The sequence below is a fragment of the Chiloscyllium plagiosum genome, unplaced genomic scaffold (assembly GCF_037043375.1).
Source record: "Chiloscyllium plagiosum isolate Xiang-an unplaced genomic scaffold, Cpla_swu_hap1 HiC_scaffold_7, whole genome shotgun sequence".
In the NCBI taxonomy this organism is placed as follows: Eukaryota; Metazoa; Chordata; class Chondrichthyes; order Orectolobiformes; family Hemiscylliidae; genus Chiloscyllium; species Chiloscyllium plagiosum.
In genome coordinates this window covers 70,771,734-70,799,633 of record NW_028270145.1, presented here as the reverse complement: position 1 = coordinate 70,799,633, position 27,900 = coordinate 70,771,734, and the positions used below count along the sequence as shown (strand labels likewise).

General features: G+C 40.3%; 1 protein-coding gene across 2 annotated transcripts in view; it reads right to left on the bottom strand.

Moving 5' to 3' along the window:
• cers6 (ceramide synthase 6) overlaps positions 1-27,900 on the bottom strand; it is a 255,237-nt gene that overhangs the window by 154,717 nt on the left and 72,620 nt on the right. For both annotated transcript variants that reach the window (XM_043693925.2, XM_043693926.2), the window contains exons 2-3: positions 16,766-16,871; positions 4,431-4,561 (exon numbers count right to left, since the gene is read on the bottom strand). In XM_043693925.2, coding sequence (XP_043549860.1) covers positions 4,431-4,561; positions 16,766-16,871 — 237 coding nt within the window. The remainder of the gene's footprint in view (positions 1-4,430; positions 4,562-16,765; positions 16,872-27,900) is intronic.

The window sequence follows — 27,900 nt, the reverse complement described above, 5'->3', positions numbered from 1 at the left end:
AGGTATGTGACTGATCTCTTGAGATCCCTACCATTGGAATGCATATTTGTTAATAACCCATGCAACTTTACTTCCAATGCCCCCATCCATATTTAAATTGTTACATGAGTAACGGTAGGATGCATCTGGTTAGGTTTATGCCCTGTCTAGTCTACCCAAAAATTATTAAGCTAACATTTCCTAGTGACAAATTCTAAATTGATGTTAGCTCCTCACTCCACTTTTGGAACCAGAAATAGAATAAATTCAAGCTCTCCCATTAATCATGTAGAGTGACAATAAACACTCAGGTTCCAAAACTTTTGTATTATAAAGGCAACTCAAAATATTTCTTCAGCAGTATATTGAGATAGATCATGTATAATTAAACTATATTGAGGTAAATATCTGTTTGTAATGAATACCTTCTGTTGTTAATTATGCTGAAAATTTTCTTCTCCTGGGTCTCCTAGAGTAAGTAAGATTTCTTCTCACAAAACATTCAGGTTGACCATGTGACTAACTTCTCTAGAGTATCATAGGATCTGGACTGAACACACCTTAAGTGGAGTTCTTATGTTTCTATCTTTCAACATTTCTTCTTTCATGGTACATGTGCTTCACTGGCAAGACCAGCATTTGCTGCCCATTCCAAATTAATCTGGAACTGAGCAGCTTACTAGGTCATTTTAGAGGGTAGCGAAGAGTCAATCACATTGCTGTGGGTCTGGTCTCACAAGTAGATCAGACTATGTAAGGATGGCAGATTTCCTTCCCTAAAGGAAAACAGTAAACCAGATTATTTTAATGAGAATCAATCAGAGTTTCATGGTTACAATTGCTCAGATTAGAATTTGATTGAATTTCAAATTCATTGAGCTGTCATGGTGGAATGAGAAAACTGACATTAGAAAATTGATTTTAGAGATCTGGTATTACAATCCTGCAAAAGTGAACAAAGGAGCTTTGATTGTTTGAATGAAAATAATTGCTGTTAGGGTAGATGTTGAAGAATAAGCTCTCAAATTATTGCACCTCTTTTAATCAGACTAGTGTGTGAAGAGTTAACCATATAATTCTTCATTTAAAAATACACTGGTCATTAGCAAAGAAAAAAGAATGCGGCTGATGTGTTTATTTTGCCCATTATTATTGATTTACTGACCTGTCAGTGAGAGATTTAGTAATCAGTGCCTGTGTCATTTCCTTCCTATGGATATTTTGCTACAGCTGTCTTCTGTACTGATCTTTTGTTTTCTCTCTCCAAAGAGGTTTCAAAAGTCTGTTATTTTGAGTTGTATATTCTTCTTAGAGTCATAGAATCGTACAGCACAGAAACAGACTCTTCGGTCCAACCAGTCCATACTGAACATAATCTCAAACTAAACTAGTCCTACCTGCCTGCTCCTGGCTCATATCCCTCCAAACCTTTACATTCATGAATCTATCCTAATGTCTTTTAAATGTTGTAATTGTACCTGTATCCACCACTTCCTCAGGAAGTTCATTCCACATGTGAACGACACTCTGTAAAATAAATTGCTTCTTACGTCTTTTTCAAATCTCTCTCCTCCACCTTAAAAATGTGCCCACTAATCTTGAAATCCCCCATCCTATGGGGAAAGACAACTACCATTAACCTTATCTAAACCTCTCACTATTTTATAAATTTCTGTCAGGTCGCGTCTCAACATTCTAGGCTCCAGTGGAAAAAGTACCAGTCTTTCTGTATAACTCAAACCTCCATACCCAGCAAGATCCTGGTAAGTGTCTTCTGAACCCTCTCCAGCTTGATAATATCTGTTTGTAATTTGGTGCAATGCCCTTACCCATCCATTCGCAGGTCTATCAATGTACACACAAACAGTCAATTTGTTGAGCCAAGTACTTTCTTGTGTACCTGCTAATCTGTCATCTTTCTGCTGTGATCTTCTTTCAAATTTGACTTTAAAGTTTGTACAGGTACAAGATCCTTTATCCGAACATTCAAAAACTGAAAAGCTCCAAATTGCGAAGGTTTTTGTGAAGTTTTTTTCTCATTAACAAGGTTGTTCGGTGAGCAAACAGTTAGCCTAAGTCGACTCAGATGAGACATGGGGATGGGGGCATGGCCAAGCACGTTTTTAGTTAGAATTCTGCTTCTCTGTTAAGATTTTTTAAAATTTCAGCATTAAACTGTAACATTCTGAAAACCAAAAAATTCTGAATTCTGAAAAACAGCATTTCGGATAAAGGATCTTGTACCTGCACTCATAATTGCCAAACCTTGTTTGGACTGACATCCCATTATAAAGAAGAACTGATATCGTTGGCATGGTGGCTTAGTGATTAGCACAGTTGTCTCACCGTGCCAGGAATCCGAGTTTGATTCGATTCCACCAAAAATGGAAGGATTAAATGCACTGAGTCTGCAGAATTGTAACAGGACCATCAATGTGTTTGCTGATATTGTTGTTCCCAGTGCTACGCAGCAGATGTGATCTGAAGTCTTAACACAGCAGTGCAGATCCCTGTATTTATGTCATTCAAAAAAATTACTGAGAAGTATTTTCTCATGCTAACCTTTTTACATCATTTATCATCATTAATCTTTATAAAGTCACCTCAGTTGGCTCCTTTCAAGGATTAGAGGTCAAACTTTTAGATCCAACAGGATTTGATTATTCTTGTGGGCATTTTTTCTCTTACCTACAATTAGATCTAAAGTCTGCCATCCTGCCACATCCAGTTATGAATAATAGTAGACATTTAATAACTGACCGTAGGAAGAGATTGCTCAAATATCACCATTCTAACTGAAGAATCATCAGTTCAAAAGACAAGGCTGAAGCAGTTGCAGCTGAAAATGTGTTGCTGGAAAAGCGCAGCAGGTCAGGCAGCATCCAAGGAGCAGGAGAATCGACGTTTCGGGCATGAGCCCTTCAGGAAAGTCTGGAGTTAGTGCGGGGCCAGTCGGTTCCGTAGGCAGGTGCTGAGGAAGGAGATGTGGCTGTGGTAGTGAGTCTGTTTGAGAACATGGCTGAAGAGCTTCTGGGCAGAGGAGATGACCTGGGGTGTGCAGTGAGAGAGGGACTCACTGAAATCCTTGTACAGGGAGGAAGAGAGCTTCTTCAAGGAAGGCATCCTTGCAAGAGGATTCGCAGTAGGTTAAAATCTTCGAGGAGAAAGTGAGGACTGCAGATGCTGGAGATCAGAGCTGAAAATGTGTTGCTGGAAAAGCGCAGCAGGTCAGGCAGCATCCAAGGAGTAGGAGAATCGACGTTTCGGGCATGAGCCTTTCTTCAGGCTCATGCCCGAAACGTCGATTCTCCTGCTCCTTGGATGCTGCCTGACCTGCTGCGCTTTTCCAGCAACACATTTTCAGCTCTGAAGCAGTTGCAACCATTTTCAGCCAGAAGTCCCGAGTGGATGATCCATCTTGACTCTTTCTTGAGATCTTCAGCATCATGAATATAAGTCTTCAGGCAACTTGCTTCACTTCACAATTGACAATAATGCTGGCCTAACCAGTGACACCACATCTTGTGAAAAGAATAGCAAATAAATTAAATTCATGTATTATTGCCCTGTTGAATAACATGTCATTCCATTTATTCCATGGTGATTAAGACTCTTCCTCAGATTTGGGGATCCTTCCCAGTTTGGTATTGCATGTGAATTTGACCACTTTGCAATAATTCGCTGAGTGTATGTTAATGTTCTTAATTAGCAAACGAGTCTGAACACTCTTTTCCTAAGACATCTCTTAGGAAACAGCACTTTTCAACCCAAAAGTAACACATCTTTGCTACTTCCTACCCTCTAATTAATTGGTAATTTAGTTTTAGCTCAGCATTTCAAGTATAAGTTATTGCACAAAACATCTTTTGTTAGCAAGTTTTGAGAAGATTTGTGCAACATCATTTGTCAAAAGCCTTCTTGGAGCAGAGGGATCATCTTATTAAACAAGATTAAATGAAAAGCCTGTATGGAAAACAGCTCTAGTAAATTATCCATAGCCACATGAAAAGAGATGACACAGGAATTGACTATCAAATCTTTCACTGACAGATCAGTGCCTCAATGCTGTAGTGACAGAATATAATTTTCATTATCAAGTCAAGGAGCTGGGCAGCAGAATCCTTTCCTTCCAAATCCAAGCAGCCTGCTGTTTCCTACATTATAATCATACAAGTAATTTACACCTGATAATCTATTATATTTGTATTGATGATTCAGATCACATGGTTTCATGTGCTTTCCAACAAAGCAATCTCAAAAACTTTAATACTCCTTTGATTTTCAAACTTTATGCCCCACAAGAAAATCACTAGCAACATATATGAATGCTTTCAATACTTAAGGCAGAAGAATGACTCAATTGCAGCAAATGAGGCTCCCCTGCAATAATGTCAGATTATAAACTCTCTCCTAAATTTGTCTAAATAAAACACAACAGACTAAATCCGTACATGCTCTCACAGAATTTGGTAAGGGTGCTGGGCTTCTCCTGGTTCCTTCGCTGCCGAAACCAACGCTGAATGGTGCGAATATCCCAGTCCAATTGTTTGGAAAGCCCTTCTAGTCTCTTTTCATCCGGATGCTAGAAAGAAAATCAGGCAATTAAGAAATTCCTCAACAATAATGACAACTCACATTAACACAGCACCTTCAGCATTACAAAATATCTTAAGTGTCATTAAAAAAATAGGCACTGACTCAAAAACGAAATGTAAGAAGAGTTAAGAGGTGAGTTTTATTCGAGGCCCTAAGAGAACAAGTCAAAATGTTTATGGAATCCTACAGTATGCTTTTCTCTTAGTCTCATTTTATTCGAGTGAAAATAAAATTTGTTTTTTGCCTAAATTGCTCAGTTATGACTAACTACTACTTAAATTACACCAAATTTCATATACTATTGTTCATGATTCCAATGCTGGAAATGTGTTGCTGGAAAAGCGCAGGTCAGGCAGCATCCAGGGAACAGGAGAATCGACGTTTCGGGCATAAGCCCTTCTTCAGGAATGAGGAATGTTTGTCCAGCAGGCTAAGATAAAAGGTAGGGAGGAGGGACTTGGGGGAGGGGCGTCGGAAATGTGACAGGTGGAAAGAGGTCAAGGTGAGGGTGATAGGTCAGACTGGGGTGGGGGCGGAGAGGTCGGGAAGAAGATTGCAGGTTAGGAAGGCGGTGCTGAATTTGATGGATTTGACTGAGACAGGGTGTGGGGAGGGGAAATGAGGAAACTGGTGAAATCCGAGTTCATCCCTTGTGGTTGGAGGGTTCCTAGCCGGAAGATGAGGCGTTCTTCCTCCGACCGTCGTTTTGTTGTGGTCTGACGATGGAGGAGTCCAAAGACCTGCATATCCTTGGTGGAGTGGGAGGGGGAATTGAAATGTTGAGCTACAGGGTGGTTGGGTTGGTTGGTCCGGGTGTCCCAGAGATGTTCTCTGAAACGCTCCGCAAGTAGCCGGCCTGTGTCCCCAATATAGAGGAGGCCACATCGGGTGCAGAGGATGCAATAGATGATAAGTGTGGAGGTGCAGGTGAATCTGTGGCGGATATGGAAGTTTCCTTTGGGGCCTTGGAGGGAGGTGAGAGGGGAGGTATGGGCGCAACTCTTGCACCTCCTGCGGTTGCAAGGGAAGGTGCTGGGAGTGGAGGTTGGGTTGGTGGGGGGTGTGGATCTGACGAGGGAGTCACGGAGGGAGTGGTCTTTACGGAATGCTGATAGGGGAGGGGAGGGAAATATATCCTTGGTGGTGGGGTCCGTTTGGAGGTCGCGGAAATGACGGCGGATGATGCGCTGTACATGGAGATTGGTGGGGTGGTAGGTGAGGACCAGTGGGGTTCTGTCCTGGTGGCGGTTGGAGGGGCGGGGTTCAAGGGCGGAGGAGCGGGAAGTGGAAGAGATGCGGTGGAGGGCATCGTCGACCACGTCGGGGGGGAAATTGCGGTCCTTGAAGAAGGAGGCCATCTGGGTTGTGCGTTTTTGGAACTGGTCCTCCTGGGAGCAGATGCGGCGGAGTCGAAGGAATTGGGAGAATGGGACGTAGGTTAGTGACGTCAGTGGGGGCGGACTACACCTCCTCCCATCCTGCCCCCTGTAAAAACGCCATCCCATTCTCCCAATCTATTGCATCCTCTGCACCCGATGTGGCCTCCTCTATATTGGGGACACAGGCCGGCTACTTGCGGAGCGTTTCAGAGAACACCTCTGGGACACCCGGACCAACCAACCCAACCACCCTGTAGCTCAACATTTCAATTCCCCCTCCCACTCCACCAAGGATATGCAGGTCTTTGGACTCCTCCATCGTCAGACCACAACAAAACGATGATTGGAGGAAGAACGCCTCATCTTCCGGCTAGGAACCCTCCAACCACAAGGGATGAACTCGGATTTCACCAGTTTCCTCATTTCCCCTCCCCCCACCTTGTCTCAGTCAAATCCATCAAATTCAGCACCGCCTTCCTAACCTGCAATCTTCTTCCCGACCTCTCCGCCCCCACCCCAGTCTGACCTATCACCCTCACCTTGACCTCTTTCCACCTATCACATTTCCGACGCCCCTCCCCCAAGTCCCTCCTCCCTACCTTTTATCTTAGCCTGCTGGACAAACTTTCCTCTTTCCTGAAGAAGGGCTTATGTCCGAAACGTCGATTCTCCTGTTCCCTGGATGCTGCCTGACCTGCTGCGCTTTTCCAGCAACACATTTCCAGCTCTGATCTCCAGCATCTGCAGACCTCACTTTCCCTTCATGATTCCAATGGCAATCTTAGACAAGTCAGATCCCAGAGTTAAACCTGGTTTGACTGCTCATACATTTTACTTTTACAATTTGTTTGCCCTGGTCCTCAGTCATTGAACATCTTCACAAGAGGGTCCCAAAAACACAATAGAAAAAGGCAACAATATAAACTATGAATTCAGAAGAAGAGTCATACTGGACTCGAAACATGAATTCTGTTTCTCTCTCTCAACAAATGTAACACAACACTAGGTTATATTCCAATAGGTTTATTTGAAATCACACAAGACTTCAGAGTGCTGCTCCTTTGCCAGGAGCATTGAGAGACCAGGCACACAGACACAGGTGGAGAGATCAAGGGCAGAGATCAAAACATCATAAACTGGTGTGAATGGAGTGTCAGATAATATGTCTCTGCACGTGACTAAGAGTGTTAGACTGTGTGTAAAGTGTTTATAAATTCAATGTCAGTGCTGTGCTGTCATGACAATCAGGCAGAGCAATAGGAATATTCCCAAGTGAAGATAGAAGTCCTATCTCCACGTGTTAAATGGCTATGGGGCAGTCTGTATCAGGGACTATGTATTCTGTTTCCCACCCTTTAAAAATCCACCTTTCCTTTGAATAGTTTTTGTGTCATTATGGACCATAGTAACTATGTTCTAGATTTTCCTGTGAGGTTAATGCTGCACGCCATTATTTATGTAACTGTGATACAGTAACTCTAGGTGGGGGAAAATACATGTTCGACTCAACAATCCCAAATTCCTGTCCTCTTTCTGTAAAAGAACATCCGCTCATTTTTCTGAATAATACTCCACTATTCTCTTCTTTCTCTTCTCACTGTCCAAATTTCAGTTCACCCATCTCCCAGCACCTCTGACCCAAGTTCCTGACCTTGTATAAATAAGTCTTTATTCAAGTATTTTACACAGAAGTGAGAACTCTTGACGATTTGTCTGGCTTGCTGTGGTTTTCCAGCCTCCTGCTTGGCTACTTTGGTCCAAACATAGACAAAAAGAGTAACAATCTTGGCAATAGGTTAGAGTGAACGCCTTTGACATCAAGTATCTGTCTGAGTGCAGCAAACCTAGTGTCAGTGGGAATCGGGGGCTTACTGAATCTAATTGATTAGTGAATTTTCAGGGAGTGGTTGTTATTAAAGAGCTGGGCTAGAAGTTAATGGGGTGGCACAGTGGCTCAGTGGTTAGCACTGCTGCCTCACAGTGCCAGGGATCTGGGTTCGATTCCAGCCTCAGATGACTGTATGGAGTTTGGTGTATGGGTTTCCTCCGGGTGCTCTGGTTTCCTGCCACAATCCAAAGATGTGCAGGTTAGGTGAATTTGCCATGTTCAGGGATGTGTAACTGAAGAACATTAGTCAGGGGTAAATATAGGATAATACGGTAGGGGAATGGGTCTAGATGGGTTACTCTTCAGAGGGTTGGTGTGGATTTGTTGGGCCAAAGGTCTGTTTCCACACTGTAGGGATTCTATGGCAAGGATCTGAAACCCTGTGTTCAGACATTTGCAGACTAAGACTGACTTTATCAGGGAAAGGCTGATCTTCTGGACTAGCTTTGATTGAAATATTATTGCCACAAATTGAGCTCGTTGATTTTATCACTGGCTGGGATGGAGAGTAGATATGTTATAATGGAGTAGGCATTGCTCTTGTGTGGACCAGGCTGGTTGGAACACCGGACATGTTTATATCCATTTTAACGCGTATGTTTCAAGACCCAAGCTGTTCCAAATATTTAAATATGAGACATTTGACATCTTTAAAGAGATGAGGAGGAAATACTAACCAAATATACATTTTCTGATATATATCAGAGACAAACACAGAGGAAATGCTGCACAGATGTCTTGGAACTGAGATGATTGACTTCCAACAACCACAACCATTTTCCTTTGTGCCTCCAAGGTATGACTCCAAACAATGGAGAATAAACCCCCTGATTCCCAATGACACTAGGTTTGCTGCACTCAGACAGATACTTGCTGTCGAAGGCAGTCTCTCTAACTTATTGCCAAGAGTGTTACTCTTTCTGTCTATGTTTGGACCAAAGTAGACAAGCAGGAGGCTGGAAAACCACAGCAAGCCAGGCAGCATCACGAGGTGGAAAAGTCAATGTTTTGGGTGTAACCCTCCTGATGCTGCCTAGCTTGCTGTGTTCATCCAGCTTGTCTACCTTGGATTCCAGAATCTGCAGTTCATTTGTTTCTACCAATATAGGCCATAATGAGGTCAGAAGCCAAATGACTCTGTTGGAATCAAAATTGAGCATCTGTGTGCAGATCATTGTAGAGTGAGTGCAGCTTGATCGCATTGTTGATGACAACTTCCATCACATTGCTTATAATTGAGACTACACTGTTAGAGCAACAAATGTCGAGTTGGATTTTTGTGGACAGGGCATACCTTAGGAATTTTCTACATTGTATTGTCAAGGCCCATAGCTTTTGAAGTATACAATTCTGGGCAGCCATTTATTTGTGTTATGCGGATTGAACTGGCTAAAGACTGTCACATCTAATTCTGGGGTCATCAGGAGGCAAACTAAAATGGATCATCCACTCAGACTTTCTGGCTGAAGATTGTTGCAAATGTTTCAGCCTTGAATTTTGCCATGATGTCTAGGGCTTCCCCACCATTGAAGTTGGAGATATTCATTGGAGTCTCCTCCTTGAGTAAGGTATTTAATTGTCTGCCATCATACTTGACTGGGTGTGATAGTTCTGCAAACTTTTTGTCTGGTCTGTTCATTGTGAGATAATTTAGAGCTATCTCTTGCACACAGTCCTGTACTGTAGCTTCATCAGGTTAATATCAAATGTTTAGATATACCCTATGTAATGCTACTCCTTGCATAATCTCCTGAGTTCTGTGTTGAACAGGCTGTTCAACTGGCCTGGTGATTAATAGAGGCGATATATGTTGAACCATGAAGTTATGGTTGAATGCAATTCTGCTGCTGCTAATGGTCCTCACTAATGCCCAGTCTTGAATACAGTGTTCTCTACTTTGTTATAGAGCCACAGGATACAAGAAAAAGGTGACGTGGAACTTGAACAAAACACTTGTTAGGCCTCAGCTGGAGTCCTGTATACAGTTAATGGTCACCACATTATAGCAAAGATGTGAATGCACAGTAGACATTGCAGAATCAATTTACACAAATTATTGCAGGAATGAGTTTTTTTTTAGATTAGATTAGCATCCCTGCAGTGTGGAAACAGGCTATTTGATCCAACCAGTCCACACTGACCCTCTGAAGAGTAACGCATCCAGAAGCATTCCCCGACACTTACCCCTGACTAATGTGCCTAACACGATGGACAATTTAGTATTGCCAATTCACCTGACTTGCACATCCTTGGGTTGTGGGAGGAAACGGAGCATCCGAAGAATGTGCAAACTCCACACAGACAGTTGCCCAAGGCTGGAATCGAACCTGGGTCCCTGGTGCTATGAGGCAGCAGTGCTAACCACTGAGCCAACTTACTTCAGGTATGAGGATAGATTTAAGAAGTTGTGGTTGTGCTCATTGGAGGGAAAAAGGCTGAAAGGAGATTTGATAGATGTCTTCAAAATCATGAGCAAATCTAACATTGTAACATATCGTTTGCCATGCATGTTTTACATCAGAATTGTTTTAGATTATGGTCTTTTTGGATCTGAGCTTTGTCCAACATGATAGGATCAATGGCGCCCATTCGAACTGGCTCATCATTTAATAAGCTCATGACTGAACCAATAGTGGCCTTGACTTTATATTCGTCCTTACATCCTTCCTCCCCAGCCCCATAAACATCTGTAAACTAAAAATCTGTCCAACTCGGTCTTGAATGTATTCAATGACCTAGCCTCCATTGCTCTCTGCAGCAAAGACTCTCAAATACGAACAAACTTCAGAGGAGGAACGTTTCTTCAATCCCATCCTAAATGGAAGATCCTTATTTTGGATTTGTGTCCCCTACTTCTAGATTCTCTCACGAGTGAGTGTCCTTTCAGCATCTACCCTATTTCAAGCTCCTAAAGAATCATTTATGTTTCACTAGATCCTTTCTCATTCCTCTAAACTTCAGCGAGCAGAGGCCAACTCTAATCAACCTTTTCCTTCATAAAACAATTCTTTCATCCCAGAAAATAGCCTGCTGAAACTTCTCTGATCTATTTTCAGTGAAAGGAGTCTGAAGATGTTCATAGCATTCTAGGTATGGGTCCCACCAATGCCCTGTGCACTAGCGTGACTTTGCTACTCTTATATTCCATTTCTTATATACCAAAAGAAAATTGCTGTTACCTTCTTAATTATTTTCTATAACTATATTTTAAAACTTTGTGATACATATACAAGGGTCATTCAAGTGGTCCAGGCTTACCACTCAGAACTGACTCAAATTTGGCAGTTAATGGGCTTTGCAAAGTAGCAACAATTGGCTATTGGTAAAAAGTGAAAACCACCACCCTCTGCAGAAAGGTGCACCGATCTTAGCTTCAACTTAAGGCATATGCCTATTTGGATCAGATTAATAATTTGTAAAATAATTGTTTAGTACCAGAGTAATTATTTGTTGATTCACGTAATTCAAGTCATTCAAGTTATATTATTTTCATTGATTTCTTTGTACAAACTGAGGGTTTCAATGAATGCAACATATTCTAGAATATAATTAGATTTGCTCTCCAATTTGATCTTCTGACTTATTTACAACTCACTTATTTTGGTCAATGTACAGGAATGTCCTCTCTGATATCAGATATTAACTCAATAGAGTAGGTAACAGAAAAAATAAAACAACTGGAAAGGAATTGTTTATCATTAGTCATTATGAAATGTGCACATTTAAATTGTTTGGGTAAAATAAATTAATTCCTTTGATCCTTAGCAGCCAGTAACACATTTGTTGAACAGACAGACTCAGAATATTCATTTGTTTTCAATAACCCAAGAAGGTTCCTATGAATAATCTAAAATGCATTCCATAAACCTTTACAGAAGAAAATTGCTGGCTGTTTTTCCAGATAAAAATTAGGAAAGGTAGTTAATTTGCAGTCAATATGGTTATTAATAGTTCACTTTTCACTCTAGCACATACTAACATACACCATCTGTGTCTGTAGCAAGATTTAACAAAACTTGTGAATGACTAGTGTCAATGATGAAGGTGAAGACAGATTTGTACTACAGATTTATGTCTCATAGGAAAGAAGAGTGTCAAGAAATGGGGAGGTGATGGCCTCATGGTAATATCACCGGACGGTTAATCCAGAGAGCCAGGTAATGTTCTGGATTCAAATGCCACCATGGCAGGTGATGGAATTTGAATTCAATAAAAATGTAATTTGGAATTAAGAGTCTAATGATGATCATCCATTGCTGGTCGTTGGAAAAAAAACATCTAGTTTACTAATGCCCTTTTATGAAGTCAAAACTGCCACCCTTACCTGGTCTGGACTACATTTGACTACGGACACAGCAATGTAGTGGACTCTCTGAGATGGGCAACAAACATTGACCTAGCCATTGATGCCCTTATCCCACAAATGAATAAAAAAAAACCTTATTAGTTATTGAAGAATCGCCTTGGATTGAATTTAAGTTGTATTCTTGCATAAGTGATTTTTAGTTTAACAGTATGTATTACTAAATGTTTAATTCTTTATCTTTTTATACTTTAAATAATGCCTAATCTCTGCACAATCTGACTATTAACAAGTGAATGAGTAGACATTTATATGTTTTTATTACTATCATTAATGGAGGTTACTCCTTTATCTACATATTTATGTCGTAAAAATGATGTATGGATAAACTTCTAAATATCCTCTTCACCTGCCAATTGATGGCATTGCAAAGTAATGTGACTAATTGATTATAAAGGAAAGCACTGAAAAGATGCATGACACAACCTCTACACAACCTTGAGAAATGACTGTGCTTCTTTCAGAAGAAAATATGTGATTCTTGCATCCAAAATATATATGAAAAAGAACAATATTTTATAGGATCTTGGCGATCATAATGTGATGCCCTCTGAAGTGCTGAAAGCAAAGCTGATATGATCCAGTGAAATTTATGACCAAATCAATGCTCCCCACAAATGAACAACTCTACATCGAAAGACTGAAAGAAGGAAAATGTGAAAAACAATTGGTTTATTTAACATGGCACATAAAATTGAAGCAACACCAATGCAAAAATTCCACTAGTGACTCCTCTGAACAGCCGTCTCCCTATTTACCCCTCCTCTCCATCCAGCTTACCATTCTCTTGGCCATCCAACAAGGCCCTCTACATTCCTTCCTCCACTGTTGCAGAAATGGACCAAGATTTAATGTTATTCAATCCTTTTCTGCCTTCATATCATTTTCTCTGTAACCCTCTCATATTATTTTATCTTGATCTTCTTTGAGCTCTCTTTTCCCTCTCTCATAGAGTCATAGAGCACAGAAACAGACCCTTTAGTCCAACCAGTCCATGCTGAACATAATCCCAAACTAACCTAGCCCCACCTGCCTGCTCCTGGCTCATATCCCCCAGTTCATGTCTCTATCTATGTCTTTTAAACATTGTAATTATACCCACATCCATTACTACCTCAGGAGGTTCATTCCACAGGCAAACCACCCTCTATGTAAAAACATTCCCCCTCATGTCTTTTTTTTAAAAACTTCTCTCTTCTCACCTTAAAAATGTGCCTCCTAATCTTGAAACTCCCCCATCCCAGGGAAAAAACAACTACCAGTAAATCGATCTCTATCCCTTATTATTTTATAAACTTCTTTAATGGCATCTCTCAACCGACTACGCTTCAATGAAAAAAGTCCCAGCCAATTCAGCCTTTCTTTATAACTTAAACCTTCCATACCCAGAAACATCCTGGTAAATGTCTGAGAACATAGAACAGTACAGCACAGTACAGGTCGTTCGGCTTCAATGTTGTGCCGACCTTTTATCCTACTCTAAGATCAATCTAACCTACATACCCTTCATTTTACTATCATCCATGTGCCTATCCAAGAGTAACTTAAATGTCCCTAATGTCTCTGACTCTATCACCACTGTTGGCAGTGCATTCCACACACCCACCACTCTCTGTGTAAAGAACCTACATCTGATATCTCCCCTGAACCTTTCTCCCATCACTTTAAAATTATGCTCTCTATTGATAACCATTTTTGCCATGGGAAAAAGTCTCTGGCTATCGAACTATATCTATGCTTGTCATCATCTTGTAAATCTTTATCAAGTCACCTCTCATCCTTCTTCATTCCAATGAGAAAAGCCCGCCTCCCTAAACCTCCAGTCCAGGCAGCATCCTGGTAAATCTCCTCTGTACCCTCCCTAATGCTTCCACATCCTTCCTAAAATGAGGCAATCAGAACTGAACACAATATTCCAAGTGTGGTCCAAACAGGGCTTTATAGAGCTGCAGCATAACTTTGCAGCTCTTCAACTCAATCCCCTTTCCAAATGAAAGCCAACACTATACACCTTCTTAACAACCCTATCAACTTGGGTGTCAACTTTGAGGGATCTATGGACAAGGACCTCAAGATCCCTCTGTTGTTCCACACTGCCGAGAATGCTGCTTTTAACCCTGTATTCAGCATTCAAATTCAACCTTCCAAAGTGAATGACTTCACACTTCCCAGGTTGAACTCCATCTGCCACTTATCAGTCCAGTTCTGCATCCTGTCAATGTCCTGTTGTAACCTACAACAGCCCTCCACACTACCCACAACTCCTCCAACCTTTGTGTCATCAGCAAACTTACTAACCCACCCTTCCACTTCCTCATCCAAATGATTTATCAAAATCACAAAGAGCAGAGGTCCCAGAACAGACCACTTGTCCATGAGCTCCAGGCTGAATTCTTTCCATTTCCTATTTCCAATTTCCATTTCCTACCATCCTCTGTCTTCAATGGGCCAGCCAATTTTGTATCCAGACAGCCAAATTTCCTTGTATCCCATGCCTCCTTACTTTTTGAATGAGCCTAGCATGGTTAACCTTATCAAATGCATTGCCAAAATCCATATATACTACATCCACTGCTCTACCTTCATCAATGTGTTTTGTCACATTCTCTAAGAATTCAATAAGGCTTTGTGAGGCATATCCTGCCCCTCACAAAGCCTTGCTGACTATTTCTAATCAAATTATCTTCTGAATCCTCTCCAGCTTAATAATATCCTTCCTATAACTGTACGACCAGAACTGGACTCAGTACGCCAGAAGAGGCCTCACCAATATCTTGAACAACCTCGATGTGACTTTTCAAATCCTATACTCAAAGGTGTGAGAAATGAATGCAACAGTGCTAAATATCATTTTAACTACCCTGTCCATGTGTGATGCAAACTTCAAAGAATTATGTACCTGAACCTCAGGTCTCTGTGATCCTCCTCTCTGCCTCTCCTGCACCCAAGTACCTTTTCCAATTCCCCTATCATTTTTTAACCTGATGAACGTGAATATAAAATTTGATCTTGATATCACATGGAAGATCAATATACATCTGTAGCACCAATTCAATGAGGATACCACTCTAATTTAGGTGACATTCAATTTTTGGACACAGTAATATGAAAAGAAAATAAATGAATGGAAAGTGTAGGGTATTTTACTGAATGTATTAAGGGAGGTACAATGTAAATTTAATAGAACTGACCAGATGGACAGGCAATGTTGCCATAAAAACTTGTGTGACTTGGTAATTCTGCTTTCCTTACTCTTCAATATTACTGAAATCATTTGCTGTGACTTAGCTTGTGTGCCAGGAATTGAATATGTTAGCATGACTACAAGACTTGCCGTTTTCAGGAGTGGCTTCTTTAACCTCTCCAGAGGCAGGTACACACAAGTGGCTCACGACAAAATGACATTTTCTAGTTTCATACCCCTGCTGGAAGCTGATCATTCACAGCTGTTGCTCTGTTTGAGTTCAGATCAGTGCATAGCAACAAACTCTGTAAATCCTTATTCATAGTTTAGTGAAATTTCTCCCCAAGCAGAGGGTTATTGCACCATGAGTAGGGACCTCAACATTGCTTGATGACAATGTCCAAAGAGGTGGAAGAATCTGCAACTTCGGAAACCAATACTTGATAAGAAAAACATTGTATTTCAAATATCCTTCCAGCCTCAGCTGCTATGTGACCTCCTCTTGATCTGTTGTGCAAAGGTGTTCCACACCTGCTTCACCACTACAACACTGGTGGCTCTTTTCCTCAATTCCATACAGTTTGTTCCATAAAGCTCTAACGTGGCATGCAAATCTTGACCAATAAGTTTTTATTTATGCCTTCTACAGTCTTTTAATTTCTTAAAAAAAACACACACCATAATTATTTGTTACCACAATGTTATGTTTACTTAGTTAAGCAACATACTTGTTGGTATTTTTTGACTAGCCAACTGTGCAGTACTTTTAGCACTCCTTTCATGCATTTGAAATGATCCGGTAAACCTATATATTGATGCAACTGGATTTAAAAAAAGGGAAAATTTTTCAATGGGGTAGAAATAAATCTTGTTTCACAAGTTGTTTCATGGCTGTAAAGTTTACTGCAGCAACAATACATGGCTTGCTTCAGATATAACTACTTAAAAATAATAGATTTTTCAAGAAGGCCTGAGTTTATTACTGTGTTATAATAAAATGGCCTTGGATTTCAGAAGCAAAACACAACTATGCTCTATCATTCTAAAATACTATTTTTAACTTCTATGAATAAGATACAACCAAGAACAGCAGACAGAGTAAAATTTGCTGTTTATTTCAAGTGAGACAGAAGGGGAGGATCAGTTTTACCTTGCTTTTTATTTCTTCTTGGCTCACATAAGTCAACCTCGATGGCAGCTAAAAAATAAGGCTACATAATCTCAGCTACTACTAAATGAAGAAGAACAGTATGGTTGAAGAAACCGACAATGAACTCAAATAAAGCTAACAGCTTGGTTTATAAAAAATAAATCTGAAAATTTGCTAAATTTTCCTTTTTGCACATTTTCACTTCCTCTGAACATTGTTTACTTGCCTTAGTGATTGCAGTGAATACTTTTTCCAGGATAGCATTTGGTTGAGCTTTCTGCGGTCCATTTGCTTGAATTTTGAGGCCCAATGCACATGGCTTAGCAATAAACCTGTGAAAATACAAATATTATAAAATGACTCAGTAAGTGAGGAGAAATAGTGACACGAGGGTAATGTCACTGAGCTTGTATTCTGAGGCCCAGATTACTTGGGGACCTGTATTCAATTTCACCATTGTCATTGGTAAATTTACTTAATTAAAAAAACACATGGAATGAAAGGTTATCTCAGTAATGGTGATCATTATACTGCTGTAAATTATTGTGATAAACCTTTAGTATTCACGTTTAAGAAGACTGTAGTGATTTAAAAAGGTGGTTCACATCAACAGGTTCTTCGAGGGGGTCAAGAGTGATTGCCTGACCTCTTTCATAGCTATGTTTGTGCCCAGGTTTCCTTACTGAGTGAGCTGTGCTGTCCAACACCACCCTCAAAATATTTAAAGAAAGATAGGGACGTTTTATTTTCCCACTTTCACTACTCTTCCTTTTACCTATTGGTTGCACTGTCCCTGGTGGGGCAGTGCTTGTAAATTGTGATTTTAATTCATGACATGAGTGATTTGGCTGTAGAGTATTTAAAATAAAAAGTGGTTCACCTCCACCTTCTTAAGTAAAATGAGAGATAGACAACAAATGCTGGCCTTGTCAATGATGCCCAGAAACCATGAAAGAATATTTAAAAACTCAGCCATTGTAAAACTTCACAATTAATACTACCTTATAATAATGTATTAGAATAAAGAAATCACTATAACGTTGTATGCGCTCCTTAGTGCATTTTGCTGGGATTCTGGAATATTCAGTTTATGCTACCATTCTAATGACAATGGACGTTTCAAACAGTTGACAATGAAATAAATTCATTCGAGTTTTTAGGCTTGGCAATCATGGACTGTTGGACCAAATCTAATTAATTATCACCTGGAAAGTTATTGAAAAACACCAACATGAGCATTAAAGAAAATAAATCAAAAAGAATGCCACCATTAAATAACTAGTTTCAATACCCTGTGGATGACATTATCAGAGATGAGGGTAAAATTCAAGAATAGCTGATGCACAAAACCAGCAATAGGAGACAGGAGAACAGTGACATTGCTCTCATAGTTCTCTGTTCCATCAATGAAAACCTCCACTGCAAACTTAGATGAATGCAAATTAATTCAGGGCTGAGTTTGAAATGAGTGTAGAAGCCTCATTTCAAGGCAGTCAGCACTGCCAGCTAAATTAAAGTCGCTTATCAGTTTAGCTGAGGCTCAAACAGTCATGCAGACTCTGTACCACCAAATTGGTTATCACTGTTTCTATTATTAACTTATAAATTGGATTCAACAATCTCAAATTTAGAATTGAATTAAAATTAGCATTGGTCCATTGTTGTAGAGGCTTGTGAAAAATTTAATATGAATGCAAGCAATTGTTAAATCAAATTAATTGATTTACATTGCATTTCTAAGGATAGTTATTAATCAGTAACGTAAAGGTAGTGTCAACTTCTCATTAATACTCACTTACACAGCTTTAGTGATAGCAATAATACACAATATTATTGCTATCTGTGATTGACAATTAACCTTCCAAGAGCAATACTAAAAGTAAACATGCTATCCTTATTCAATATCTCATTTCTATTGAAAACAGAAGTTGAGTTGTGTGAGAAAGGAATGTAGGGTATGTTGATTAGGTGAAATGCAGTAAATACAATAACAGCAATGTGTATGTGCCTACAAAACAAACACTGCAGTGATTGAAAGCAGAAGCTGAGTACCACCTTCTCAAGGGCAATTAAGGATTGGTGATAAATGCTAACCCAACTAGAGATACCAATATCCCATTAACGTATATTAAAAAGGAAGGTCTTGTAAAGCTGAAGTACTGGCTGAGACAGATTTTGTAAAAATAGTCAGTTTCTAAATTGTAAATTCTAAATAAATCAGTGCTGTTAACATCTAAATGGCTTACAATGAGCAATATAATGTGAGTGATTTTGGCATTAAATTCTCTTGATATTTAATAAACACAAATCCATCAGATTGCTTGTTACTTTGTGTAAAACTAATTGAAGTCATACAAATATTCTCTTAAAGGTTGCCAGCAAATTAAACCTTCACCAGCTTCTATTATACCTGTAATACATTTCCCATATAAGATCTTGCTAAATTTCAGAATGATAGATAAGAAAGAAATGCTTCTTAAACATTTCTTCAAACTTTTATAATACTAACAGGGAATCATTTGCATTCAAATTAATATCTTTCTAGCAGTGTTAAGAGGATTTGTAGTTATTCTTTTTCTAAACATTAATGGAATAAAAATTTTTCTTGCTGAAAAGAACTACATAAAGTTATTCATATATTGAAAAAGGCCTAGGAATGTTTATATTATTATCGTATTATATATATTTAATTTTATGTATTACATATATTAATTCAGCTGCAACCTCCACTACCTCAGTGGCTTTCATCTCTCTGGTACTCTATCTAGATTAGACTCAGCAGTACAATCTGATGAGCACATCATTGACATGTCTCTAGAGGTGCTTGAGAAACCCCTTGGTCTCTGGCAGTCAGATTACTGCTGGACATGAGATCACTGCTCAACCCTTGGCAAACATGATCCTGTATTCTGGGTCATTAAGAAGGTGGTCAAACTGCACAGACAGAGGATAATTACACACATTTGTTAGCGGCACTCAGTTTGCTGGATTGAAGGATAGAGAAGTCCACCATCATTTTCAGTACTGTGCTGGCTCCAATATGTGTGCATCTGGCTATTTCCATAGACAGACTGGTCACCATCATTGAGACACGGATGAGGCACATTCAGTGTCTGTCAGGTAGGTGTATAGATCTGTTCTCTATCACACTAGTCATAGGAGCTGAGCGACCTTGACCTCACTCCACCACCCCTTACCTTAAGCATACAGGGAACAGTGACATAAAACCCAGAAAAGCCTCTTTTCAAGGAAATGCAGAGGTGCCCAATCCAGCACCTCCTCCCTATTTGTGATCCCAAAGTCTGCCAAGGAGGGTGAGGTGATATCTGGGCAGAAGAGTCTCAGCAGTCCTGGACCATCTAAACTCAAAAGGCACCAGGGTACGATCTTCAAATCTTCCAAGTCAATATGGTCAACTACAGAGTAGTACTATGGGAAGATGTAGAAGTTGCACTTAGGCTAAGTACAAGACAGAGGTAGAAGAAAACTTATAGACAGCACATAGATGACACAGGTGAAACATCATTGTACGTACACTTGCACTTTGGTAAATATCTGTTTTTGTACTTTTATAATATCTGCTATAGCTGAAAATGTGTTGCTGGAAAAGCGCAGCAGATCAGGCAGCATCCAAGGAGCAGGAGAATCGACGTTTCGGGCATGAGCCCTTCTTCAGGAATGAGGAAAGTGTGTCCAGCAGACTAAGATAAAAGGTAGGGAGGAGGGACTTGGGGGAGGGGCGTTGGAAATGTGAAAGGTGGAAGGAGGTCAAGGTGAGGGTGATAGGTCGGAGTGGGGGTGGGGGCGGAGAGGTCAGGAAGAAGATTGCAGGTTAGGAAGGCGGTGCTGAGTTGGAGGGATTTGACTGAGACAAAGTGGGGGGAGGGGAAATGAGGAAACTGGAGAAATCTGAGTTCATCCCTTGTGGTTGGAGGGTTCCTAGGCGGAAGATGAGGTGTTCTTCCTCCAACCGTCATATTGCTATGGTCTGGTGACGGAGAAGTCCAAGGACCTGCATGTCCTTGGTGGAGTGGGAGGGGGAGTTGAAGTGTTGATCTGGCGATGGAGGAGTCCAAGGAAATATCTGCTATAGTATAATTTTCACAGTTGGACCAGATTAAGTCTCACCTATATGAAAGATGTGCAGTCTCTTCAGACATCCCAAGCATGCAAGTTCAAATAACCAAGCATTACTCATCACTCACCAGCAATCAATTCCTTGAACTACAGATAGCCTTAGATATGAGGGTTCCTTTAACTGTGACATTTGAAGATTGCAGGCAATGTGTTATTGTGAACAATGCTGAGTTAAATGCAATATGTAAGGAATGTGCTAAGGCCTGGTCTGCAACTTATTCCACACTTACACACGCCTTAAAAGTTAGAGTATGGAATCAGTGATGATTCCACATATCACAGGAGGGAAAGCTTTTGTCTTTGCTTAAACTTTTCAGGGGAGTGTACTGCTATTCAAAGCCTGGAGATGGGCAGCACACGTGTCTACTCTACATCACAGCCCTTTTTTTTCAAGGAAAGCTACATAAAGCAAAACCTCTTGAAGGTTCAACACTGACTTAGAGGATGCCCTGGTATTCAGGACAAATTAACAGTCCAAGCTCACTAAGACCATAAGACATAGGAGCAAAAATCATTGCAAGATGGCACCAGATATGGTCCTTGTGAGCTCCTGTGTGCAGATCTAAGTTTCCTATTTCCTACAAAAATTCTACACTCTTTAAACTTAATAGCATTGTTTACCTGTGTTTCTGTTTTTGCCGGTGTTTACCTATTATTTACTATCTATACCACGTAACTCTGCGATCTACTTGTATTGCTCTCAAGACAAAGCTTTTCACTGTGCCTCGGTACACGTGATAATAAATTTAATTCAATTCAATTCAGTTCAAAAGTAGGTCATTCAGCCTATCAAGTCTGCTCTGCCATTCAATAGATCATGGCTGATTTGATAATCCTTAACTCAACTTTCCTGCCTTTTCCCCATAAACCTTGATTCCTTTACTGATAAAAAAATTGGCCATCTCAGTCTTGGATATATTCAATCACCTAGGCTTCACAGCCCTCTGTGGTAAAACATTTCACAGATCCGTTACTCTCTGAGAGATAAAATTCCTGATCTCTGTCTTACAGTGATCCCTTACTCTGAGATTATGTCCTCAGGTTCTCGACCATCTCACAGGGGGAAAGAGCCTCTCTACATTTACTCTATCAAGCCCCCTAACAATCTTATATATTTCAAAAAGGTTGCCTTTCTAAACTCCAATGATTACAGGCCTAATATGCACAACCTCTCCCCATATGAAATTCCCTCCTTATCCATGATCAATTAGTAACCTTCTGAGGACAATGTGTTTTATTTCAATAGGGGACCAAAGCTGTTCACAATATTATTAATATGAATATTGAAACAATTTTACCAATGATGGAAGCGTCAAAAGAAGAATCCTCAAGATTCCTCTTAACCTGCTGCTTTGTCATGAAACACTTCAATGCACAACACTCCGATATGATTTGCTGATGGAAGTTTTAAGAGCTAACTAACCTTAGTACCAAGGTGTTAATGTATTTACTTCCTTTTTTGTGACTTGTTAGTAGATCATCTAACATGTGAATACTTGAAAGTGCAATAATGTGAAGATATCAAGCATATGTTCAAATGCATAACAAGACATTTACTGAGCAACAGAGAAGGACAGGTACTATAAATATAACAAGGTTCTCTAATGCACTAAGCAAGAGCTATTTGCAAGATTACTAACTGAAGTTTAAACAATTAAACAAATTCCAAATCAACTCTTTCATTCTGGAAATGCATTTCAATTAGGTTGTCTCTGGTCTCTTGGCTCAATGAAGCATTGCTCTGTCATACTGTCTTGGATGACTCTATTCATCAATGTTTTCATCCTCACCTTCCTCATCAGAAGATTGCTGCTGCTTTCCCCACTTTGTCTACATCCACAATAGCCTGCCTTCGTTGACTCCAGTGTGAAGGGCACAGCATGCTAGAATGTTGTAGCATATCCATTCTTATTACCCGATACTTGTGTGGCATAAATATTCCTTGGCACTTATCAGCCCAAGCTTGAATGTTTATTAGATTAGATTACTTACACTGTGGAAACAGGCCCTTCGGCCCAACAGGTCCATTCCGACCCTCCGAACAGCAACCCACCCAGACCCATTGCCCACATTTACCCCTTCACCTGACACTACGGGCAATTTAGCATGGCCAATTCCCCTAACCTGCACATCTTTGGACTGTGGGAGGAAACCGGAACACCCGGAGGAAACCCACGCAGACACGGGGAGAATGTGCAAACTACACACAGACAGTTGCCCGAGGCGGGAACTGAATCTAGGTCTCTGGCACTGTGAGGCAGCAGTGCTAACCACTGTGCCACCGTCACGCCCAGAATGTTGTCTATGTCTTAGTGATTTGGATTGCTTCAGTATCTGTGGAGTCACAAATAGCATTTAACATTGTGCAATCATCAACATGCATCTCCATTTCTGACCTTATGATGGATGAAAAGCCACTGATAAAGTGGCTAAAGATGGATCTAACTTTCTGGTCGTGGATCATTTAGCTCTGTTTATTGCATGCTATTTATATTGTTTGGCATGTAAGTAGTCCGAATTGACACTTCATTTCTTGGTATGTTTGGTGCTGCTCTTGGTAGGCCATCTTGCTCTCATCATTGAACCAGGCTTGATCCCCTGGCTTAACAGTTATGGGAGAGACAGGGATATGCTGAGTCATGGAGTTACAGAATTATGATTGAATATAATTTTTCTGCTGTTAATAACTCACAGTGCCACATGAATACCCAGTTCTGAGGAGCCAGATTTGTTTGAAATCTGGTAACAAAGGCAGGGCTTTGTCTCCACAAGAGTGGAGCATTGGTCACTGCTATTGATACTGCCCTGAACAGATGAATCAGTTACAGATAGATTGCTGAGGATGAGGACATGTATGTTTTTCTCTCATGGTAGCTTCCTTACCAGCTGCCACAGTCTGGACTATCAATTATGTCGAGTTCGATCAGCAGCGGTGCTTTTAACCTTCCTCCATTCTCCAAGTGGTGTTCAACATGGAGAAGAGCATCCTTTTAGGGAGGGGATGGTAATAATCAGCAGAACATTTCCCTGCCAGTGTTTGACCTGATGCCATCAGACTTCAACGTAGACAAGCAATAGGCTGGAAGAACACAGCAAGCCAAGCAGCACCAGGAGGTGAAGGTGTCAATGCTTCAGGTGTAACTCTTTTTCAGGAGTGGGGGGTGGCTGTAAGAGGAGCTGCAGATAAAGGGGGTGGGGGGGCAGGGTGGTGGGATGGGGAGAGATGAACACAGGTAGAGGGTATAACCTGGTTAGTCGATGGGAGAAATGAATCCAGTTGGTGGCTGGAAGGAAGGGTTGATGAGAGGAATGGAAGGGAGGGGGTGATGCTGGGAAGGGAGGCAGGTGATGGGAAGGGAGGTTATTTGAAATTGGAGAACTCAATGTTGAGTCCTTAGGGCTGTAGGTTGCCCAGGTGGAAGATGAGGTGCTGTTTCTCCAATTTGTGGTCTGATTCATTGCAGCAATGGAGGAGGCCAAGAATGGTCATATTGGAAAGGGGGTGAGAAGAGGAATTAAAATGGATGGTGAGTGGGAGGTCTGGTCGGTCCCTGTGGACCCAGCTGAGATGCTTGGCAAACCGTTCACTAAGTTTACGTTTGGTCTCCTCCATGTAGAGAAGATCACATCGGGAGCACTTGAAGCAGTAAACTTGGCCGGAGGAGAGGCAGGTGAACTTTTGCCTCACCTGGAAGGACTGTTTGGTACCCTGGATGGAGGTGGTGCACCAACAGGTTTTGCATCTTTTCCGGTTGCAGGGGAAGGAACATGGTGATTCAGGCGGGTCAGTGGGGAGAGGGGCACAAACCAAGGATTTGCGAAGAAAACGGTCTTTGTGGAAGGCAGATAGGAATGAGGAAGGGAAGGTGTTCTTGGTGGTCGGCCTAGTTGGAATTGGCAGAAGCATTTAACGACAATACATTGGATACGGAGACAGGTGGGGTGAAAGGTGAGAACAAGGGGGACCCTGTCTTTATTGCGTTAGGGAGTGGCGTTAGAGCAATGGAACGGGTCATGGAGGTGGTGTGCTGGAGGGTTATCTGGATGTCAGAGGGGGGAAAAGCACATAGCCCAAAATAGGTGGACATCTAGAATGCTTGGAGTTGAATGTCTCCTCGGAGGATAGGAGGTAGAAAAATTGGGACAACGGGATGGGGATCTTTCAGGATACTGGATGGGATGAGGTGTAGTCCAGATAGTTGTGAGAGTCTGTGGATTTGTAGTAAACATCCATCTGCAGGCTGTCACCGGAGATGGAAATGGAGAAGTTAAATAACACAGTATGGAAACAGGCCTTTCGGCCCAACAAGTCCACAATGACCCTCCGAAGAATAACCCACCCAGACCCATTCCCCTACCTTATATTCACCCCTGACACTATGGGCAACTTAGCATGGCCAATTCACCTGACCTGCACATCTTTGGATTGTGGGAGGAAACCAGAACACCTGGAGGAAACCCAGGCAGACACAAGGAGAATGTGCAAACTCCATGACAAAATACTTACTCAAGGTTCAGGTATTCACAACATCATTATCACTGCTTTTATTCCTGCTCCTAATGTGTATGTTCATATTTAGGCAGATGCAGGTAGATTCTTGATCAACAAGGCCGTCAAAGGTAATCAAAAGAAAAACAACATGTGGAGTGGTGACCAAAATTAGATCAGCCATGACTTAATTAATGGAAAACCAGGCTCAAGGGGCCAAACAGCCTACTTCTGCTTCCAGGTTACATGTTTGTATGCTCTTCTTTCTGTCTAAGTTTGTGAAGTGGCACACCTGTCAGACTTGACTCTTGATATGGACCAAACCAAAGGCCCTTGAAATATATTAAGTGGATAGCTTATTCCCTCACTTTTTCTTATTTTAAAGGCAAGTGCGAGGTGTTGCATCCTGGATGCAATTCAATTGGTCAAACGTCCAGGCTTGAAGCAAAACTGACTTTATTCATACACTCTAGTTAAAAGACAATGAAAGAAAGAAGAAATTGGAATAAATTAACTATTGGAAAACTTAACAGAATAATAGATTATTTAACTACTAAACACCAACTGTCCCAATATAGTAACATCCCATAAGTATACCGTTGGCAAAGGCAAATTCAGTAAAATATATTGTCTCATATGCAATTCTCCAGTCCAGAAAGAAAAACATCAAGAGAAAACTCAGAGAGAGAGTTGGGAAAGATGAGAGCAGGGAAAGAAATATTCAAGGTTTTAAAAAAAAAAAGACCTCACAAACTGTTTACTTTATTGGATTCAATAGACAGCTCAGCGCCTCTGTCTTAAAACATTTATTCAAAAACAAACAGGATAAATTACACCTCTTAAGGCCATAGTATCATTACACTATGTTGAAACTCCATAGGGTACTAACTGTTATCTTCTTAGCCTGTAGAATCAACATTGATGCATTGTTTTAATTCACCTGGCAGCTTTTATAAAACATATTTATTCAAAACAAATGAATCTTCATTTTTTTGCTCTTGAATATAAACTGTATCAAACTATTGCCCTTGCATCATCATCATTCCATGTCATTAATCTTTTTAATATGCCTTCCTATGCCATTCTGTTCATCCCATGCCTTCCTAAATCATATGATTCCATCCATCCAATGTTTTTATCCCATCTAAGTTATTCCATCCCCACTCTTACTATCCTCATTCCTCTCTTACCATCCTTATTCCTCCCCTCATCCCATCAATCCCTGCAACTAGTGTAACTTTGTTTTTGGGTTCTCCTTATCTTCTTTTGTTGTCCACTGAACACTCCACACTACCCTGATCAGTAAGCTATTTGACAGCTGCATATGCCATATGTTCCAGCACCCCACACATCTCACATGGCCTCACATGTGTTCAACACTGTGTAAATAAATATATTATCAAATACATCCCATAGACTGAACAATCAAAACTGTTCAGATAGACAAAAACTGAGCATTATGCTATAAACATATGAGTTATAGTTAATTTTGCAGTTTCCTCTTTGCATTTACAGCACAGAAAATTTATTTTTAATCATATTGTGTATGAATATGTCCATTGTATATAAATACTTATTTTCACCTTTATGCTATTTCTATGTAGGAACTGATGTAAAATCATCGCTTAGGGCTCACGTTTATTTTGTTCAGTTCAATACTTTTTTATATCAGTGAACAATTTAATTGCCTACTTGACACTATTTGCGAAAACGCCTCTTAGTTAAAATGCTATAAATTGCCTTGGCAAAGACAGCTAGGGCTGGCCCACTTAACAGAAAGTTTTTAGGTAGGACAATAAAGAAAATCTACAACTTAATAAACAATCCATCCAAAGCATAAAGGACAGTTTGAACTTTGAATTCTGATTTAAAAGGCACTGTCAGCAGGACACATCATACTAATACATGAACTGATAGCTGAGGTTTGTCGTAATACTCTGCAGCCAAAAGGGACAAACTTGTGTGAAAATTTTATATATATTTTCCTAAGAGCAAGAACATCATTGTAAAGGAACTAATTAATTTACACAATTATCGCACTAATTACTTACTTAATTTTAGACATTTTCAGCCAAGACTAAAAATGAAGAAAAGATAAATCAGAGAGACAATAGTGGGGGAATATCTGCATCAATTTTATATGCATCAGTAGCAGCACAGGGAGAATGAACAGATAATAAATTGTAACTAAAAATAGCAAGAAGTCCTGTGGGTGGAATTGATAATTAAAGTTGTGAAACTCAAATCATTTTTATACTTTTCCACAAACCAAATACAGAAATATGCTGGTATATGATAAAGGTAGCCTAAATATTATGATGAGGAGACCAACATAAACAAGTTAAGATTTGTTGCACAAAAATTCTAGATATTAAACTGATTTTCATTTCAAAACTGCCTCTGTATTTCAAAACCAGTGTCAACCTAGTTTCCATAAATTATATCCAATCTATATAACCATAATAAACTCTGAATGACTGCCACATGTTTAATCACTGGAGGAAGATAAAGAAACATTGAGATAAATTGAAAGCATTGAGATTAAAGATCAGTTCATAAAATGGAACATGTTATGATAGGAAGGTAACTTATGGAGGTTCTAACTAGGCAACGAATCGATATTGCATGTGTGAGCATGCGTGCGTGTCCATTCACATTAAAATTGATCAGCATGTACGTCATCCCATAAAAATCTGAAAACAAATGCAGATTTCTATGAAGATTTGTATGAAAAT